The sequence below is a fragment of the Thunnus maccoyii genome, chromosome 10 (genome assembly GCF_910596095.1).
Source record: "Thunnus maccoyii chromosome 10, fThuMac1.1, whole genome shotgun sequence".
NCBI classification, from domain to species: domain Eukaryota; kingdom Metazoa; phylum Chordata; class Actinopteri; order Scombriformes; family Scombridae; genus Thunnus; species Thunnus maccoyii.
Genome location: NC_056542.1, coordinates 1,324,175 through 1,344,868, shown reverse-complemented (window position 1 = coordinate 1,344,868; position 20,694 = coordinate 1,324,175). Strand labels below are relative to the sequence as shown.

The following is a 20,694-nucleotide window of genomic DNA, read 5'->3' as shown; positions in this document are numbered from 1 at the left end:
ATTCTTCCTATATGAACATCGTCTATCAACATTTCCACACAACATACATTTTATGTTTAATGATCATTTGTTAAACCACATTTTTAATTTACTCATTTATATCATGTCAACCTCCAAAAGCTGCTGCAAATTGTCTCCAGAACAATATTGGTGTCGTCCACAAATAAAACATATTATTCTTTATACCTTATATGCCATTTATATACAAAATAAACAACGTCGGGCCTAAAACGGAGCCCTGCGGGACTCCACAAATAACATCTAAACATGTTGATTTGTATCTGCACAAAATGTTTCCTGTTTCCTTTATAGCTTTTCAACCGATTCAGCTCCTCTGATTACATATCGTTCCGTTTTATTGATTGATATATTGTGATCAATGGTATCAAATGCTTTTTAAAATCTATAAATACTCCACCACATCTTATTATCTATACAACTGGTTATTTCTTCCATTAACTCCATTAATGCTGCAGGTCAACTGTCCAACCTTCCAGTAAAGAGTTTTTTCCAGTATCTGAGAGAACTGGGAGAGTAAAAACACAGTCCTGTAACTGGTAAAACTTTATATAATTATATTTATACTTTCTGTCTCACTTACAGAAGACTCGTTGAAGGCAGTAACTCATCATTCATATTGTTTATAGTCTTGTCGTTGTCAATAACATATTCAGGGTAACTTGTGTTTGTTGATCCATTTCTAATAATGATATTTATTATTTATATCACTAGATATGCTCTGATATTGTTTTTGTTATAATATTCCTTTGTGCATGTCCTCATAATATTAGTCAGCTTATTTTGTATCTTTTATATTTATTTTCTGCCTCTATGTTTCTATATTTTATGAATTCTCTGTATAGGGTATTCTTTGTTTGTTTGTTTGTTTTGTTTTGTTTGTTTGTCTCCTGTATTTAATTTAATTTGTCATCCTTTTCCTTCCCATAATCACAGCAGTAGTTCAAAGTGCTTCACAAAAAAAAAAAAAAAACTAAATTAATTCACTAATAAATTACAGGAATAAACTGTGAATCAAGAGGGAAAACAGTTAAAAAGCAGTTAAAAAGAAAACAAAAAACTAATGTGTTAATTAACAGCTACACTAAAAAGAAACCAGGTCTCTGTGGAGGCTCCTGTTTGATGTCTGCTGGCTCTTCTACAGTTTAGAGGCACAGATGGTAAAAAGCAGCAGAGTTCTGAATCAGTATCAACCTATTAACTGATGCAATAATCCATCTACTTGTTATAAATAAAAAATAACATTTCTGTAACTCTGCTGGACCAACTGATGAGACATTGTTCAATGAGATTGCAAAGTTGCAGAACACATATTATTATTATTATTATATTTCCATCATATACTGTAAAAAACATGGACGTAGTCACCGTGACGTCACCCGTTGGTTTGTGAACGGCCGTTTTGAAGCCTCGAGTGTAGCTGTTTGACCGTCGCCATCTTGGATTCGGCTGTCGCCATGTTTGATTTTTGGAGCCAGAAGTGACCATATTTGGACGAGAGGGTGGAGCTGACCATAGCGCTAGCTGCTAGCTTGGTTAGCATGATGCATTTACAATCTATGGTTATCAGTGATCATGCTAATGCTAATGCTAATTTTTGCTAGCGAAAAATAGGCCTAAAACCGTTAAAACAAAATGTACTCACCGGAAAAACTTTGGTGATTGGTCTTTTATTACAACCAAACACTGAACAAGACTTTTTTAGGCGGCAACAATGTTCAATTAACTTTAGTGAACTGAAAACACTGTGAAATAGCAGCAGCTACGCCCATACGCAATGGTTACGTTACGTAAGCAACGTTGTCGCCACGGTAGCGCCTTGTCAATCACAATGTAGCCACGCCTTAAAGCATACGCTGCTTTATCGTCATATTTAAATTAAATGGGGCCATAATTTACAAAACAAACATCATGCTTTATTGAAGAAGACGTGACACTAATGATTGAGACCATGAACTCATCAGGAAACAGTTTACTGAGGTAATAAATCAAGAGAGAAGTAGCGTCATTTTCTCACAGACTTCCATACAATCAGACTTCTTTTTGCAGCCAGTGGAGTCGCCCCCTGCTGGCCGTTAGAGAGAATGCAGGTTTACGGCTCTTCCACATTGGCTTCATTGTTCAGCCCCGGAGGTTGCTGCTTGATTTCCATTGGATGGACTGGTGCAGCCAAACCTCAGATTTCTTTTAGTGTCTTCTTCTCTTTTTTAAGACTGAGACCATCATCACTGCATGAACGTGACTTCAGGACTCTGAGGTACGATGTGCTGCTCTGCAGATGAACCCCGGTGAACGTTTGACAGACAGCAGTTAGAGATAAACTGTTTACTTCGCCGACAGCGATAATAAAACACAGCAGAGCCTCAGTCTCCTTCTCTTCTCTCTCTCTGTTCAGCCATCTGGAGCTGAACTGTTCTGTTTGGAAGCTGCTCAGGTTCATTATTGATGCGACAGATGATGAAGGAGAAAAGTGACGATGATTCTCTGCTGATCTGAAGCCCAGAGGAGGAAACGAGTCCAAACACACAGAGAGAGTAAACACACTGAGTATGATGAGCTTCTGGCTTCCTTCATATCTGATCTGAAGATTTGACTCACTTTACCTGCACATGTCAAACACCTCTAATGACGTCTTTGATTGGTTAAAAACTGATGTTAGCAGCTAAACTTCAGGCTTCGCCTTTTAGTGAAAGCAGAATGTTTGCAGCCTCGTGAGCCAGATGGATTTATTTATTTATTTATTTATTGAGTTTATTTATAGGGGACAGTTCACATTAATGAACAACATCAGTGTAAATGTGCTTTGATCAACAGCTGATATGCAGCCGTAGTCCTGAACCGGCGAATCTGCTGCTTCTTAACTGCTGCAGTCTGAAGTTCAGACAAATTAGAAAAAAATTGATCTTTTAATGCTTTGATCAATCTGTGGGTCAAACTACTTTATCAATGTCAAACATCCACAACCTCCAGCTTCACTGTTCATCTGATCTGATCTGCAGCCGACACATTTAGAACATTTTTCATTTTTATCAGAATCTGAATCAGCTTTATTGGCCAAATATGTTTATGTAAATATATAAATATATGTTTATGTATGTGAGGAATCTGACTCTGGTTTACACACACAACAATCTTCAGAGAGATACACAGCAACACGCCAGACAGAGATCATTAAACATCATATTATCTACAAGCAAATGGATGAAAAAATAGTTACATAACTATAGAAACAACAAGTGGAAACATCGTACAGGTGAAACTGTTTGTGTGTAACTAAACATCATGAACAGACACCACTAATAACATTAAATAACATAAAATTATAAAAAAATAAATAAATCAAGCCTGTCCATCTTTACACTGCAGGATGAAACACCAACATGAATATTTCATTCATCAATACAATCAAACGTTGTGTGACTTCTAGAACAAAAACTACATTTCCCATAATGCTATGCGTAAGAGTGCGGACAGCGCAGCAGTTTAATTCTACAGTAATAACAGCAAAATCATAATGTCTTATGTTATAATTCATTCATTAACTTCTTACTTTGGCACTTTGAGTGAAACAAAACTCAATAATATATCTGAGTTATTTTAGTATTCTACCGATTATTCCATCGTCCATTAGTCCATTGACTTGCAGCTTTCTATTTTCTTTTTAAGTTTTGCAAAATATAAAAAAAAATCACTTTTGCAAACAAGTTTTCAGCTCAGGGAGACAAATATTAATTGATTTGTTTTGCAGCTACATGATGTTAATGTGTGAGTTCAGAGTTGCGTCATGAGTTTGGCTGCAGGTTTTCTTCAGTGTGGTTGTTCTACAGACTCAGGTTGTATCTGGAATATGTTTTTCATCTGGTTGTTTGTAGCTCGCAGGTTTCACAGCTGGAGACTTTTTCTCACATCTTTTTTTCTTTTTTCTCCCGTCGACTCGTCTCATCTCACCTGCTGCGGGATTCTCCTCCTCGTCATGACATCATCATCTCTTTCTTTGTGTAAATTAGGAGATGATTAGATCATTTTTCTTCTTTCTTAAAACGCTGCATGCTCAGTGGATTAACTGAGTAAACAGATGATATGTGTGCTAATAGTCCGACCGCTCATCCAGCAAACACGACCTCTGATGTTGTGATTAAAGAACGAAGACGCCACAATTAAAACCTTATCAGCCTCCTCGTTAGCAGCTGTGAGATATTGTCACATCAAAGACATTTTCCTTTCCTGCTGCTTTCATCTGATGCCTCTGTGTTCAACTGATTTTTTTTTTTTTTAATTTGTGAATTCTCAACAACTCTTTAGCTCTTTTAGCTCCTGCTGTCATATGAACTGTCTGGTTTCCAGTTAAAAGGAGACTGAATACTGGACTCATGTTCGTCATGGTGACACTGCAGCAGGATGTTCATGTAGCTGGATGAGGAAGCTCTCGCTAACTTTAGAAGGTGATCATGTTTTTTAATGCTGTGTGTCTTTAAAAAATATGAAATAATATAAATATTGTACTTTCTACTCCACTACATTTATTTGACAGCTTTAGTTACTTTTCAGATGAAGATTTGACACAATGGATAATATAACAAGCTTTTAAAATACAACACATTGTTAAAGATGAAACCAGTGGTTTCCAACCTTTTTGACTTTTGACGTCTTACAAAAAGCAGTGTGTAGTCGGGGTCACATTTCACATGTCTATGAGTTGTTAACAGCTCCACCAAATAGTGATTTTTCCCTCTAAACTTCTCACATGCTTTCATTTCAATAAATGTTCAAATGATCCAATATTTCAGCAAAAATCAAAGATTAGAGAAAAAGTCCAAAAACTGAAAACAGATTTGTGTATCAGAACTTTGTTTTTTCTTCTTTCCTCTCCCATTAATCATCTCACCACCCTTCAGATTTATCTGCTGACCCTTTGGAGGGGCCCCGACCCCTAGGTTGGGAACCAGTGACAACCTGAACAATGAAGCCAATGTGGAAGAGCCTTAAACCTGCATTCTCTCTAACGGCCAGCAGGGGGCGACTCCACTGGCTGCAAAAACAAGTCTGACTGTATGGAAGTCTGTGAGAAAATGACGCTACTTCTCTCTTGATTTATTACCTCAGTAAACTGTTTCCTGATGAGTTTATGATCTCAATCACTAGTTTCAAGTCTTCTTCAATACAGCATGATGTTTGTTTTGTAAATTATCGTCCCATTTAGAGTAAAATAGACGATAAAGCAGGGTGTGCTTTAGGGCGTGGCTACGTTGTGATTGACAAGGTGCTACCATGGTGACAACGTTGGTTATGTAACGTAACCATTGCGTATGGGCGTAGCTGCTGCTATTTCACAGTGTTTTCAGTTCACTAAAATTAACTGAACAAAACAAAAGTTTTGTTCAGTGTTTGGTTGTAATAAAAGACCAATCGATGAGTCGGATGAGTACATTTTGTTTTAACGGTTTTAGGCCTGTTTTTCGCTAACGAAAATTAGCATTAGCATTATCACTGTTAACCATGGCTTGTAAATGCACCAGTGCTAACCAAGCTAGCAGCTAGCGCTATGGTCAGCTCCACCCTCTCGTCCAAATATGGTCACTTCTGGCTCCAAAAATCAAACATGGCGACGGCCGAATCCAAGATGGCGACCGTCAAATCGCTACACTCGAGGCTTCAAAACGGCAGTTCACAAACCAACAGGTGACGTCACGGTGACTACGTCCATATTTTTTAGTCTATGGTTGGGAACCACTGGACTAAACTAGCTAACTGCTTCATGTTGTCATAAACATAGAAACTAAAGCAGATAATTACTGGTAAGAACTTTAACACGTGAAACCTCAGAAACATTGATTGGAGGGAAGTGATTTATGATGATGAAGTGTTTCTGAGTGTTAGAGCTCAGTAAAGCAGTAAATGTGTTACTGAGAGCAGGAAGTTTGTGATAAAACTTTACTTTCTGATGTGTTAAGTGTGTGTGAGCTGTCAGTGTGTGTGGTGTGACGGGTCAGACCTGCTTTCTGTTGCCCCACTTTATATTTTTAGTCTTCTGCTCGCTGTAAAAATGCAGATGAAACGTCCATCTCTCTCTCTCTCTCTCTCTCTCTCTCCCTCTCTCTCTCTCTCTCTCTCTCCCTCTCTCTCTCTCTCTGCAGCTGTCGTCTGTTTCTGTTTTTATTTTCCTCTCGTCCCACTTTATCTTCAACTTTCAGCTCTCTGAATGGTTCAGATCCATCGTGGCGTCTGATATCATCCTGAGTCTGACGTGGAGAAGTGACGGCAGGTCAAAGAGCAGAATCACATGAGATTATTTTGTCACCAAACAGATTTAAGCAGATTTGAAGAAATTTCTTTTTTTGTTCTGTTGTCAGAAACGTTTCAGTCTCGTCAGTGTCAGTCGGTGTTTCTCTGCATTGTGAATTCAAAGCGTTATTGGATCAAACATCGTGGAGTATTGGAAGAGAACTGTCAGAACCTGCTGAGCAGCTGGAGCAACACCAGCATCTAACCTTCATATGGCAAACATACACAGCCAGATGTTCTGAGTCTGTTTTTCAGGTGCAGATGTGACACATTTATCCTCAAACGTTGCAGCTTGTGTGTCGCTGGTGTGACATGAACCTCTCAGGAGACGTGTTAACAGAAGTTGATTAGTGAATGTTTTCCAGCTGGATTTAAACCAGCTGTTGACATGTGATCTGTATGTGGTAGGGATGTGCAGAGAGCCCAGTATTTGTATTTGTATCTTTATTTGTAGAGGCAGCAAAATTATTTGTATTTGTATTCGAATAAAAATGGACAGAGGTTTAAAAATCCTGTTTTTGTTTTTATTACACTTTTAATTTCAGAACGTTAAAGTGTTACAATAAGTGTTCATGAAGCGTGTGTCAGTAGTTCAGCTTTATCTCTGGGGAACACCCCCAACTCCAGGACTGATGTCCAAATAAGGAAATGTGCGTCATGTAGCAGGTGGATGTGACTCCCCTCATTGAGACCTGCTGATAGACGTCACAGCGGAGCAGAGGAGAGACACTGAAATAGTGATGTAACCGACCTGCACGCTGGTATTTAACATGGTTTATTTTTCTTCCTGAAAACAAATAATTTTTAAAATATTTGTATGAAACAAATATTCGTAAAAAAAACCCCCACTATTTGTGCTTTGTTGAATATTAGTATTCGGGCACACCCCTACTATCTGGATACATTATCTGGATAATATAACCAGTCCTCCAGATGAATCATGTGACTCCAGATCGACACACAGCAGCGTTTTCTAATCTGGCGTCTCTGTCAGCAGTAAATCAGCTGGACGACATCATCAGTCTGTGTTCTATAAAACCTTTAAACACGTCTCTGTTAAACTATAACGATGTTTTATGATGTGACAACAGTTACTACGACCGCTAGATGTCAGCTGTCAATCAAACTAACTAGAGGTTGTTTTTGGGCGACTGACATTACGACGTCTGATCGGTGGATCTTTGTATTTACGCCTGGTATTAAAATGTGTTTTCTCAGCTGTGGCCTCATAGTGATCAGATCTCAATATGTAAATTAGCTGGGCGGAGCTCTGGTGCGAACAGACGTCATTCATTTCTAACTCACTGTTTGCGAGGGAAGCTCAATGATGCTGCCGCTGGTTTTACTTTAGCGGGCAGGAAGAGGCGGAGCTAGGTGACCTTTCAACTTACTGGAACGCCGTACAGATCATTTCCACCTGCTGAGGAAGCAGGTCGGAGGGCAGAAAGATGATGCTTAACAAAGATATGAAGGTAACGAAGGCAAAAATGAAGCAAAAAACAAACAAACAAACAAATAAATTGTCTGAGGTGTAAACAGCAGCTGTGTGGATAAAAATCAAATGTAAACAGACTGAGTGAATAAATGATGACGTCATGAATCATGTGACTGAAGAGCTGAAAACATCAGATCTGTGTGGAGCGATGATGAGGAGACTGCAACCTTCCTCGTCATAACGTCATATTTCCATCATGTTTTCCATCGTTTGAGCTCTGACTGCCGCTCTTTTAATGACGTCATCTCGTTGTTTCTTCTTCTTCTGTGATGCTTTAATGGCAGCGACTGTTTATCTGCTGATATTCACACAACACAACATTCACTCACGTTTTCTTTTGATGATTTTCTGTAAATTTGATTATAATTTCAACTAAATTTGGATGAAACTCGGTTACTGACAGCAGCCGACGGAAATAAGTAAACTTGGAAGAAGAAAAAAGAAAAAAGACAAGAAGAAGAACAACAGACAGAGAGAGAGAGAGACAGAGAGAGAGAGAGAGAGAGAGAGAGAGAGTTATTTCTGTCTTCATTCAAAGTCTAATTATTGTCAGGAAGTAAAAAAAATATGTCATTTTAACCTCTTCACACCTCAGCTGCAGCGTTTCACACAATCCTCTTCCTCACACAGAGACATACAGTATACATATATATATATATGTGTATATATATATATATATATATATATATATATATATATATACACACACACACATATATATATATATGTGTGTGTGTGTGTGTGTGTATGTATACATACATACATACATACAGATAGATAGATATAGATATATATATGAATGTGCATTTAGCAGTTTGTTTGTGTGTTTGTTGCTTCATTAGAGAAGGTGTGAAACAGACAGAGAGAAAAGGGAGAAAAGGTGTTTCTGAGGTTTGTTTCAGTTGTGGATGAAAAATGTGAGAAACTGAAAGCAGAAACAGATCTGAACCGTTTGGTTCTGAAAATGAAAGACACACTCGAGCTGCTGAGATTAAAACTCATCTGCTGGGAGACAATCTTCCTCCTCTTCTTCCTCCTCTTCTTCTTCTTCTTCTTCTTCTTGTTTATCCTGATCAACAGCAGGTGAAATGTGTTCCAGCCAGGTGAAGCAGGTGAAGCAGGTGAAGCAGGTGAAGCAGGTGAAGCAGGTGAAGTGGAGCCTCAGTGTTTTCATCTGTGACCAGCTGAGCTTCCTGTGTTGTGACTGAATATTTGAGGGACTCTGAGCTGTTTGTTCTCTTATTATTATTATTATTATTATTATGTTGCAGTGACAGCAGCCTCTCATGATTCTGTATAAAACGACTCTTTGAGTCTGACTGTAATGTTTGAACATCGTTGATTGTTTCTCTCGTCGAGTTCATTTGACATTTTCACGACTCGTTACACGACTGATGAGGGAGATGCAGATTAAATTTGACCCGTTTTTATTCAAAAATTCAAAAATGTATTTGCATTTTTCACATTGAATAACATTAATTTAAATCATGGCGCCTGTTTTATGTAACGCAGCTCCATAATGTAGTGTGATTATGAATATTTAGCATTAATCACCCATTTATTGATGACTGATGAGGTGTTTATGAATAAAACAATGATTTATAGTTATAATTATGATGGAAGACTGTGAGGGTCAAAGTGAGTCATTGTGATGAATATGTGGTTTTGATGTGAACAGTCCAGCAACCAATCAGATGGATTCATCCTTTCTTAATGTCACTGCAGGATGAAAATACTGAAGAGTCAAACTGTTCACAGACGTCCTGGTTCACAGCTGCTGTTTCATAAATTAGTTTTGTTGTTTGGCTGTTTTTTTTGCACCACAGCTGTTATATGATGTAATAAATATAATAAGATTATCTCCAGAAACACACAATCAGCAGCAGATTCCTCTGCAGAGTCCGAGCTGCTCTGTTTGTGATGAAGTGAAGCGTTAATGATCCTCAGGAGGAAACGCATCACTGCTGCTGCTGATGATGATGATGATGATGATGATGATGCTGAGGAGTTAAGGTCGGGGTTTTAGACAGACGAGGAAGAACTAAACGTGAAGGAGAGGAGGTGAACCAGGATGCAGACAGCAGAACAGAACCATAATTAAAAGTCAGAAAGCGAAGCAGAAACTTGAGCTTGTTGTTAATAAATGTTCAGTCTGAGGGAAGAAGACAAACTGTCACCACGTCCAGTAGTGACGTGATGCTTGTTGTCATCTTCACACTTGTTTACAATATTAACGAGACGTCAGAAAACTGGACTGTCATACGTGACGAGATAACGATGCTGCCGGAGTGGCTGAAAGATAACAGACAGGAAGAGAGACGTGTGGACGTCGCGGTCATGTGGTTCTTCTTCAGCGTGGATGAAGGATGAAGGAGAGCTGTTCAAAGATGGCTCCTCCTGAAAGTTTTCAGTAGTACATGAAGACATAAAGGTCTGCCATGTTTCCTCCGTGTGTCCGCAGGCTTCCACATAGAGAGTGCTCAGTAGAGACTTCCTGTTGGCTCCTGGTTCACCTGAACGGAGATAAAATAATTTAACTTTCTAAATGTTAGGACAACATCTTTGGCCTCCAGCTGCAGAGGTCAGAGGTGAGAGTAACTCCTGCTGCTCAGTACTGCACAGTGGAAAGAACCGTTTGGTTTATATTTGTTTCTCACTCTGAATCTACATCATCAGCTCTGCTGGACGCTGCTGTGTAGCAGCTTTGTGTATTTCACTGAGGATGTGTGTGTGTTTGTTTTATTGTGTGTTAAGTTTTTAGCACAAACTGCAAATCAATTTTCCTTTGGGATGATAATAATAAAGTTAATCTAATCTAAATGTTTTTGGATCGGTCTTACAGCTGCTCCTTCTCCAGTGATTGTGTGTTTGGGGGAAAATGCTTTGACAGGAAGTGATGAATGCAGTTTGACGGCTGCTTGCTTCATGTATGTTCTGTATCATCTGTCTCGTCTTATTCTCACTGAGCAGAAACACAACTTTCTTTTTTCAAAGTTTTCTTGTGGTTCTTCTGTTGTAAAGTCAACGACATGAACAACATGAACCAGCGTTTAACCAGCAGGAAAATATATTTCTGTAAAGTCACACAGTGTTTGTTACAACATGAACACACCTCTCAAATATTACAGTCTCTGATATTAATTGAAATAATCTAAATAAAAAATAAAAATTAATCAAAGCTGCAAGCAGTGTTGGTCGGGACGTCGCACTCTGGCCCGTCGGGATCAGATCATTTTACTTTTTAAAAATGACGGATATTTATTACAAGTGTGGTGTGCTTTTATTTTGAAAGTTTGATTGACGTGTACTGTCAGGTGTGTAGAGACAATAAGTAACTGCAGCTGGACACAGAAAAATACTCCCTTATAAATAACACCCTTGGAGGAGATTGCGTTTGTTCGGGGGCCAAAATTGGGGCAAAGTCTTATTTTGAAAGGCTAATTGTGGACTTCCTGTTGGATTTAGGTCAGGGGTGTCAGGGTATGATTTGTAGGTCTTGATGAGACGAATAATTGAGTTTTGGTTTGATCTCTCTACGACATTCCTACGGGCCGTGGTGGTCATTTTAGTTACATAGGTGGCGCTAGAGAGCACATTTTGGCACTTTAGGGGTTAATTTTTACATTTTTTTTATCAAATGTTTCACCAAAACTGATGTGCATGCCAAATTTGGTGAGTTTTTGAGCATGTTTAGGGGGTCAAATTTAGGTCTGAAGTCCCGTAATAATAAAGAAAGAAAGAAACAAACAAACAAACAAATGAAAAACAACAGGGTCCTCGCTGTCAGGCCTTTTGGACTCGGTCCCTAATAAACAATACAACAATATTTGACGTGTTGTAATGAAGATGCAGTTATAAACTATCTCTGTCTGCAGCTCTTAAATATCAGATGATTTCCAAAGTTAATAAAGTTAATAAACTTTTACTCCTAAAGTTTAAACCAAACATGCTTCACTCTGACAGTTTCTGGCGAGTTCTGACAGATTTTCCGCTCGGAGACACTTGATGAATCTGATCTTTGTTCAGATCAAACCTCCGACTGAACCTGCAGGAGAGTTTCTGCTTTCAGCTGCCAGACTTCCTGTTTCCTCTCACACAGAAACAGAAAACCGAGTAAATATGGAGGCAGACGTCCAGCAGGTCAGCGGGGAGGATTAGCAGGACGTCAGGTTTCCTCTCACACTCCTCGCTGGATTTCTTTTCAGCTGATTCAGATGAACTCTTAACAATCCAATTAAAGCGTCTTTAATGAAAGCATGTGGAGGAGCCGCAGCCTGTTCACCATCTGCCCGCGTTTAGCTGTGAGAGAACGCCGCCGCTCCCGCCGTCTGACAGACGTCTGACAACACGCAGCTTCTCAGCAGCTTCTCGGCTCATTTGGGTTTTGAATAGTTTTACTTTCTGTCATCAGTTTCAAACTCTGACAGTAAAACAGGATTCACTTTTCTCTCAGCACTCGTTGTGTAGTCATGTGACTTTCAGCTGCTTCTTCCTGGCTGCATATTGATACCCTGAAGCCCTAAATCGATTCATTGATTAGTTGTTTGACTGAAAATAAAGCAGCAACACTTTTGATCATCAACAAATTCACTGTTTCCAAAATGATAATAAACTGAATATAAACAAATAAGAAGAGATATTCTGTATGTCAGCCTGAGATCTGTGAAGTTATGACATTTATAGATCGAATGATTAATCGATTAATCAAGAAATATCACTGGCAGATAAATCTTTTTAACTCTGGTGCCTGGTGTGACATCAAGCAGTGCTGAAGTATCCCAGAATGCATTTCTACCATCGGGCAGCGATGGCAGAGATTCAGCTGTTGTAATTATCACTGTAGAAATGTTAATATGTTGCTTTGTTGAGTATTTAAGTACTTTATTAATATTTTTCAGGCAAGAAAGCAACCATTTAGATTCCCAATAATGTGCTCAGTAGGGGTGTGCCCGAATACAAATACGTTATTCAGCAAAGCACAAATAGTGGGGTTTTTTTACAAATATTTGTTTCATACAAATATTTAAAAAATTATTTGTTTTTGGAAAGAAAAAATAAAAGATGTTAAATACCAGCGAGCAGGTCGGTTACATCACTATCTCAGTGTCTCTCCTCTGCTCCGCTGTGACGTCTATCAGCAGGTCTCAGTGAGGGGAGTCACATCCACCTGCTACATGACGCACATTTCCTTATTTGGACGTCAGTCCTGGAGTTGGGGGTGTTCCCCAGAGATAAAGCTGAACTGCTGACACAAATGAAGCGCTCTCAAGGGAACAATTCATGAACACTTATTGTAACACTTTAATTTTCTAAAATTAAAAGCCTAATAAAAACAAAAACAGGATTTTTCAACCTCTTTCCACTTTTATTCAATTTTATTTTTGCTGCCTCAACAAATACAGAATAAGAAGAGAGCTGTGAGGAGCCGCTGGCGGGGGGGCGGGGCCTTAAAGAGACAGGAGCTAAAACGGCCTGTTTCAGACAGAGGCTGAACTGAGGGGCTGCATAAAGGACCAGTAGAGGATAAATAAGGAGTTTTTAACTGGAAATCATACAAAGATATTCCAGTAGAGCCTCAGAATATAAATGGAAATGTGCAGAATATGTCCTCTTTTAATACATATATACAAAGTTTGCATTCAATAATGTCACCACTGTAATAAGTAAAGTAATTGTCTACAAGTTTATATAAAACATAAAATGGGAACATGATGACATTTATTTTGAAAAGCCAGGGGAAAAATGTTTTGGAGAGAAAAGAAAAAGTCAAATATACACAAATATAATTTTATAGAATAAATCTGTCTGGAGCAGCTCATAATCTGTAAAAAAAAAAAAAAAAAGAAGCAGGGAAGGTTAATTACTGTAGAGCCCCCGCCGCCCCCTCGCCGCCCCGCTCGCCACCTCGCCGGCCGCTCTGCACCAGAGAACTGTTAAAGTGATTTTCAGTATAATGTGTCGTTCTAGATGGAAAATGACTTTCTTAATTAGATTCTCCTTCTTTATATTCAGTCTCCATATTTGTCTCTGTGCTGTACTCCTCACCTGTCAATCAATCACTGTCAGTCACTGATGGTGCTCCGCCTCCTGCAGGTGGACCGGACCGAGGTGATCCGCAGCTGCGTGAACCCGTCCTACTCCAAGGTCTTCACTCTGGACTTTTACTTTGAAGAGGTGCAGCGTCTGCGCTTCGAGCTGTACGACATCAACAGCGGCTACAACGGCCTGCGGGAGGCCGACTTCCTGGGATCAGTGGAGTGCACGCTGGGACAGGTGAGACGTCGGCATGAACACACACACACATTCATCAGAGGTCAGAGGTCACTGAGGTCTGCTGGGGATGAAATATTAATATGCAGCTGATGAAGACTGGAACATGTTTCTCCAAATTCAGATTCTTTAGCACCTTCCATCATTACTGTCCAGACATAAGAGTCAAAATTAAATCAGTGTTTAACTCTAACAGTAGTAACAGCTTTTATCTCCTGTGTGCAACGATGTGGCTTAATTATATGTTTTTAATAGTTTCAACAAAGTGCTCATGCAGGAAGTACTCGTATGAACAGATGTAGCTGTCATACCAGACATGAACAGGAGGAAAAAACACAGATTAGACCTGAAACTCATAATGTCTTCATACAGTTTAAATATGATACAGAAATCCTCACTCACTCTGGCCTGTCGGGATCAGATCATTTTGCTTTTTAAAAATGAGGGCTATTTCTTACAAGTGTGGTGTGCTTTTATTTTGAAAGTTTGATTGACATGTGTACTGTCAGGTGTGTAGAGACAATAAGTAACTGCAGCTGGACACAGAAAAATACTCATATATTTGAATGGAGAGTGTGAGTGAACCCACACCTTTTTGAACATTTACTGCTTCCACATAGTTTTAGATACAAACTTCATTTGAACTTTAAATGAGTCACGAGACTTTGACCTACAAATCTTGAATTTACATGTTTTTTCTATCTTTTATTGTTTTTGAGATATTAGAGTGTGAGTTTAAAGTCTTTTCTTGCTCCTCCTGTGATTTTATAATGAGTGTGTATTGCAGAATGTTTCACAGCACTGAGGGAGTGACATCACCAGGAGCAGTTGGAGAGGAGGATTTTAGAGTACGCTTCTTGTGAAATCTCCTCATAAATCCCATGACTTTGGCCAATGCTTACATTAAAAATCATATTTTAGTAGGAAATTTCGTGGTGAATCCATTGATACAGGTTTGAAAGTGGTCAGACTTATAGTTTAGACGTCAGAAGCCTCTGTTTGACACAAAGTTCATGCCCATAGATTGCCTCCCCATTGGTTTACATTGTAAGGTGTGATGTGGCACTGCAACTTTCAGGGCTTATTAAATCCAAACCGTTCGAGTTATTACAAAGTTTTTAAGAACTTTTTTTCAGCATAGTGTCATAAGTCATGTATTAAAGTTTGAAGCCGATACCATTAACGCCCTCGGAGGAGATAACGTTTGTTCGGGGGCCAAAATTGGGGCAAAGTCTTATTTTGACAGGCTATTTTCAGACTTCCTGTTGGATTTAGGTCAGACCATTTTAGTTATATAGGTGGTGCTAGGTGGTGGAATTTGGCACTTTGGGGGTTAATTTTTCCATTTTATCAAATTTTTCACCAGACCTGATGTGCGTGCCATATTTGGTGAGTTTAGGGGGTCAAATTTAGGTCTGATGTCCTGTAATAATAAAGAAACAAACAAACAAACAAACACATGAAAAACAACAGGGTCCTCACCTTTTGGGCTCGGTCCCTAATAAACTATGAAACTACAACAACTACTACATGTTTTCATTCAGTCCTCCTCGATACTTTAGTTTATATTTGATCCAGAATAATTGGTAATAAACTAAGAAGCATCGCTTCATTTCACCAAATCCAGACGTCCTTCACACATCCTCGACTCCTTTCAGCAGCTTCTCTCTGAAGACGCCGTTAGATGCTGTTTGTCCCTGAAGCAGTTTGTCTCTTTAATCTCAGCCCCCCCCCCCCCCCCCCCCCCCCCATCACCCCCCAGACTCCAACAAACCATCAACTTTCTAAACACAGTGAACACTTTTTACAGATGTTTTTAATGTCTGTTTCATTTTCAGTTAGAAAGGTTTTAATTTGATTGAATTTCTCTCTGATGGATTCATATTTTCTAATAGTTTCAGCTCCTGGCGAACAGGTGACCTTCATCATGTGAAGAGAGTTTGTTGGAAACACTCGTAGAGAAGTTAATGTTCTTATATCATATATCAGGATTATAACACTCTGGTTTGTCTGCCTGAGTTTATATTGAGACATGAGCTGATATTTGGGGGGAATGTTGGACGGTGGCTTCAGTTTCAGTCCATCAGTCCATCTGTTACTTCATTTCAGACTTGATGAAAAGATAAAACACAAGAAGAAAAACAAAGACATGAAATAATGAAACATATTGGTTGAGTGTGATGAGCAGTGAGGAGGAAACAGAAGACATCCAGAGTTTGTTGGACACATTCTCCATCTGCTGTCGCTCTCATTATAAATCAAGTCAAAGCGCTTCAGAGTCTCGGCTGTGACGCCGCAGATTTCCTGCGAGTGGGGAGAAAACGTGTTGGAAGAGTTTTAACACGCCGAGCGGCGGCCAAGTTCATGATGAAACAATCAGCTCAGACGACGGTTGGAGACTCGACGGTGGAGAGCAACAGCGTGGAGCTGGGAAATGCCTCGTCCTCTTCCTCTTCTTCTTCTTCCTCGTCTGTGTGTCTGCCAGCAGCGACGCTCGGCTCGGCTGCCAGCTCCTCCACCGGCCAGATGGCTGCTTTCTGCTCACAGGCCTGAGAGAGACTCTGAGACAAAATACACAGAAAAACACAGGCTGACTGAGGCTCGGAGAGGGGCGGGGCTTCACGAGGAGAGGGGCGGGGTTTCATGAGGAGATGGGCGGGGTTTCCAGAGGAGAGGGGCGGGGTTTCACAAGGAGATGAGGCGGGGCTTCACGAGGAGAGGGGGCAGGGCTTCATGAGGAGAGGGGCGGGGCTTCATGAGGAGATGAGGCGGGGCTTCATGATGATAGGGCGGGGCTTCATGAGGAGAGGGGGCGGGGCTTCATGATGATAGGACGGGGCTTCATGATGATAGGGCGGGGCTTCATGGGGATATGGGTTTCGTGAGGAGAGGGGCGGGGCTTCAGCTCTGTATTAACTCTAGAGCAGGTTGGAGTTTGTTTGCAGTCGAAGCTTCATCAGTGAATCACTGAATTTCTGGCAGAAGAAGACGTGTGTTAAAGAAAAACCTTCAACAATTTGACTTTTTGTCATTTTCCAGCTCCCGTAGTCTCTGCTAATGAGCCGCCTGTGTCTCTGTACAAGCATGTTGGTGTTTCTACACCTGTGACGGCTGTGATTGACATCACGCATCTTCACTCAAACCTGATTCTAACCTAAACCGTAAAATCAAAACCTTCACACAGCTGTGTGAAGTAGTGAGGACAAACTGTTTGAACTTCCAGAATGTCTGAGAAAGTCCTCACTCTGAAATATAAAATACTGTTTAATTCTTCCAGAAATGGAACATTTAAAAAAAGTCTCAATTCCCCAAAACGTAGAAAATATCTTCACTCACAAAAATCACTTTTGTCTCATTTTCCAAAAGTGTGACACTAAAACATCCTCACTCTCTTAAAACCATATCTGTCAGTATTTAAGTCTGACAATATGATTTTTCTTTCACAATATTAACAATTACAATAACTACAAAAACTGAGATAAATAACGCTGACTAGACACTGTTGCTATGTGACCTGTGATTGTCTCCGTGGTAACAGTGAAGCTGTTTCCTGTTGAGATGATCAGGAAACGTCTGGTAGAAAACCAGTAAAATACAGAAGTGAGGTCTGAATGTCTTCAGGCATCAACACAGTGAAGGCTGGAACGAAACACTCTCCAAAATATCTGAAATAAAATGTTCAATTCTGAGAATGTTTAGTGAAAGACGAAGCTGGACGGTTTGGTTTTATATGTTTACATGTTTATGAATCTGTGTGTTTGTGTTTACAGATCATCTCTCAGAGGAAACTGTCCAAAGCTCTGCTCAGACCAGGAGGAACTGTAGGAAAAGCCATCATCACGGTGAGCCTCTCTCTCTCTCTCTCTGCGTCATGAAGCTCTCTCGCCCTCTCTCTCTCTCTCTCTGTTTTCTTCTTCTCTCCTCCTTTCTTCCCTCCGTGTGTTCTCTTCTTTCATTTTCTTTCTTTCCTCCTCTACCTCTGCTGTTTCTTACATTCTTCTTTCTCTCCTTTCTCTGTTTTTCTTCCCTCCTTATTTCCTTGATTCTTTCTTACATCCTCTCCTCCTTCCTTCCTTCCTTTCTTCCTTCTTTCCTTCCTCATGACGTCACTCTGCACATTATGTAAATATACGTATATGATTATTATGGATTTATTAGTGATTTATTTATGAGGGTTCAGTTTGTGACTCTGACATTAATACCTCCAGCAGGTTTTTTTTCTTCTTCTGTGGTTTTCCAATCAGCTGATAACAGTCGTCCCCTCAGACCGACACTATTTCAGTTTTCCTTTCACAATCTCATGAAGAAGAGTCTTTTATTCTTCTATGTGTCGTCTTATCATTTGGTCTTCTTTGTTACGTTGTGTCTTTCCTTCTTTATTTCTATCCTGGTCTCCTCCATTCCTCCCTCTCTTCCTTCCTTCCTTCCTCTCTTCCTTCCTCTCTTCATTCCTTCCTTCCTCTCTTCCCTCCTCTCTTCCTTCCTCTCTTCATTCCTTCCTTCCTCTCTTCCCTCCTCTCTTCCTTCCTCTCTTCATTCCTTCCTCTCTTCCTTCCTCTCTTCCTTCCTCTCTTCATTCCTTCCTTCCTCTCTTCCCTCCTCTCTTCCTTCCTCTCTTCATTCCTTCCTTCCTCTCTTCCCTCCTCTCTTCCTTCCTCTCTTCATTCCTTCCTCTCTTCCTTCCTCTCTTCCTTCCTCTCTTCATTCCTTCCTTCCTCTCTTCCCTCCTCTCTTCCTTCCTCTCTTCATTCCTTCCTTCCTCTCTTCCCTCCTCTCTTCACTCCTCTCTTCATTCCTTCCTCTCTTCCTTCCTCTCTTCCTTCCTCCCTTCTCTCCTTCCTCCCTTCCTTCCCTCCTCTCTTCCTTCCTCTCTTCCTTCCTTCCCCCCTCTCTTCCTTCCTTCCTCCCTTCTCTCCTTCCTCCCTTCCTTCCCTCCTCTCTTCCTTCCTCTCTTCCTTCCTCTCTTCGTCTCCTGCAGCAGATTTAAAGAGTCTTGTCGTTTGGTTGTTGTTTGCTGTCAGTCTGTTTAGGTGATGATGACATTAATTGAATATGTTTTTCTTGATTATCTTCAGGCTTCTCTTCATGTCTGATATGTTGTTCATCTTTTTATGAGCAGTAATAAATCACAGCTCATCTCTGGCTGCTGTCGTGTGAACGTGTTGATGCTTCAGGGGAACTTTGGTTCATGCAGGAGAAAGAAAACAGACTGGAACCAACAGATACACAAATGTCACCATTCATATCAAACATGAACACTGAAGTGAAAATAAGAGATATAGATACAGTAAGATCTGTGGAGTCAATGATGGACTCAAGAATCACATCCTGCTGCAGTTTGTTCCATCTGAGTTCAGGAAAACCAAACGTTAACAAACCAAACCTGAGATCTAAAGTAGAAAAACAGTGAATTTGTGAGATATATCAGCTGTTTTATTATTTATGTCTTCATAAATAAATGCTAAAGAGTGCAAGTCTCTATATTCTATATTAAAACATGAATCTGCATTATATTAACATAACAACTTCTCACATTATAATGAGAAAAGTTTCTGTCTTTAATGAGACGTTTGTAAAGTGGAAGAACAAAGAGGTTTGTTAAACAGATAAAAAGAAGTGAAATCCAGAGGAAGCTTCCTGAAGCTGACCAATCAGAACAGAGTGGGCTCATCAGGAGGCGGGGCCTTAAAGAGACAGGAGCTAAAACGGCCTGTTTCAGACAGAGGCTGAACTGAGGGGCTGCATAAAGGACCAGTAGAAGATAAATAAGGAGTTTTTATTCCAGTAGAGCCCCAGAATATAAATATAGAGCTGGAGATGTGCAGAATATGTGTCAGTTAAAATGAAGTTTCCTCCTGTTGTCTTCGTCCTCAGAGCTAAAAACAAACAAACAAACAACTTCATCACAGGATGAATCTGTCTGTCTGCACTCATATATATCTATCTATATATCTATATATAGATATATATATCTATATATATATAGATATATATAGATATATATAGATATATATATATATCTATATATAGATATAGATATATATATCTATATCTATATATATATATATATATATATATATATATATCTATATATAGATATATAGATATATATATCTATATATAGATATATAGATATATATATCTATATATAGATATATATATATAGATAGATATAGATATATAGATATATAGATAGATATATATATCTATATATAGATATATATATCTATATATAGATATATAAATATATATATAGATAGATAGATAGATAGATAGATAGATATATAGATAGATATATATATGTACATTTTCACCTTATTTATAGTTTTGCACATGTTGTTAATGTCTGCTCTGTTGCACTGAGCTTCCTCTGCTTCCCTTTATGTTTAGATGTGGTTAATAAAACTGAACTTGAAGCAAATATGTTTTGAAAGAAGCAGACTGCCACTCCGATTACTTTCTTCTCTCTGGAGGGAAACCTTTAGAAAGTCTAGTACAAAGACAAAAACAGGTCCGAATTCCCAACGCTGACACACACCAACGAACAAGAAAACAAAACACAAAAAAGCTGCAGAGCAGCGAATAATGAGGATGAATGTTGTGTCAGCTGCCGTCTCCGAGGTCAACAA

The 20,694-nt window shown here is 39.4% G+C and overlaps 1 protein-coding gene across 4 annotated transcripts in view; it reads left to right on the top strand.

Annotated features, from left to right (window-relative positions):
* cpne4a (copine IVa) overlaps positions 1-20,694 on the top strand; it is an 81,113-nt gene that overhangs the window by 20,713 nt on the left and 39,706 nt on the right. For all 4 annotated transcript variants that reach the window (XM_042423217.1, XM_042423218.1, XM_042423219.1 and 1 more), the window contains exons 3-4: positions 13,889-14,068; positions 17,836-17,907. In XM_042423217.1, coding sequence (XP_042279151.1) covers positions 13,889-14,068; positions 17,836-17,907 — 252 coding nt within the window. The remainder of the gene's footprint in view (positions 1-13,888; positions 14,069-17,835; positions 17,908-20,694) is intronic.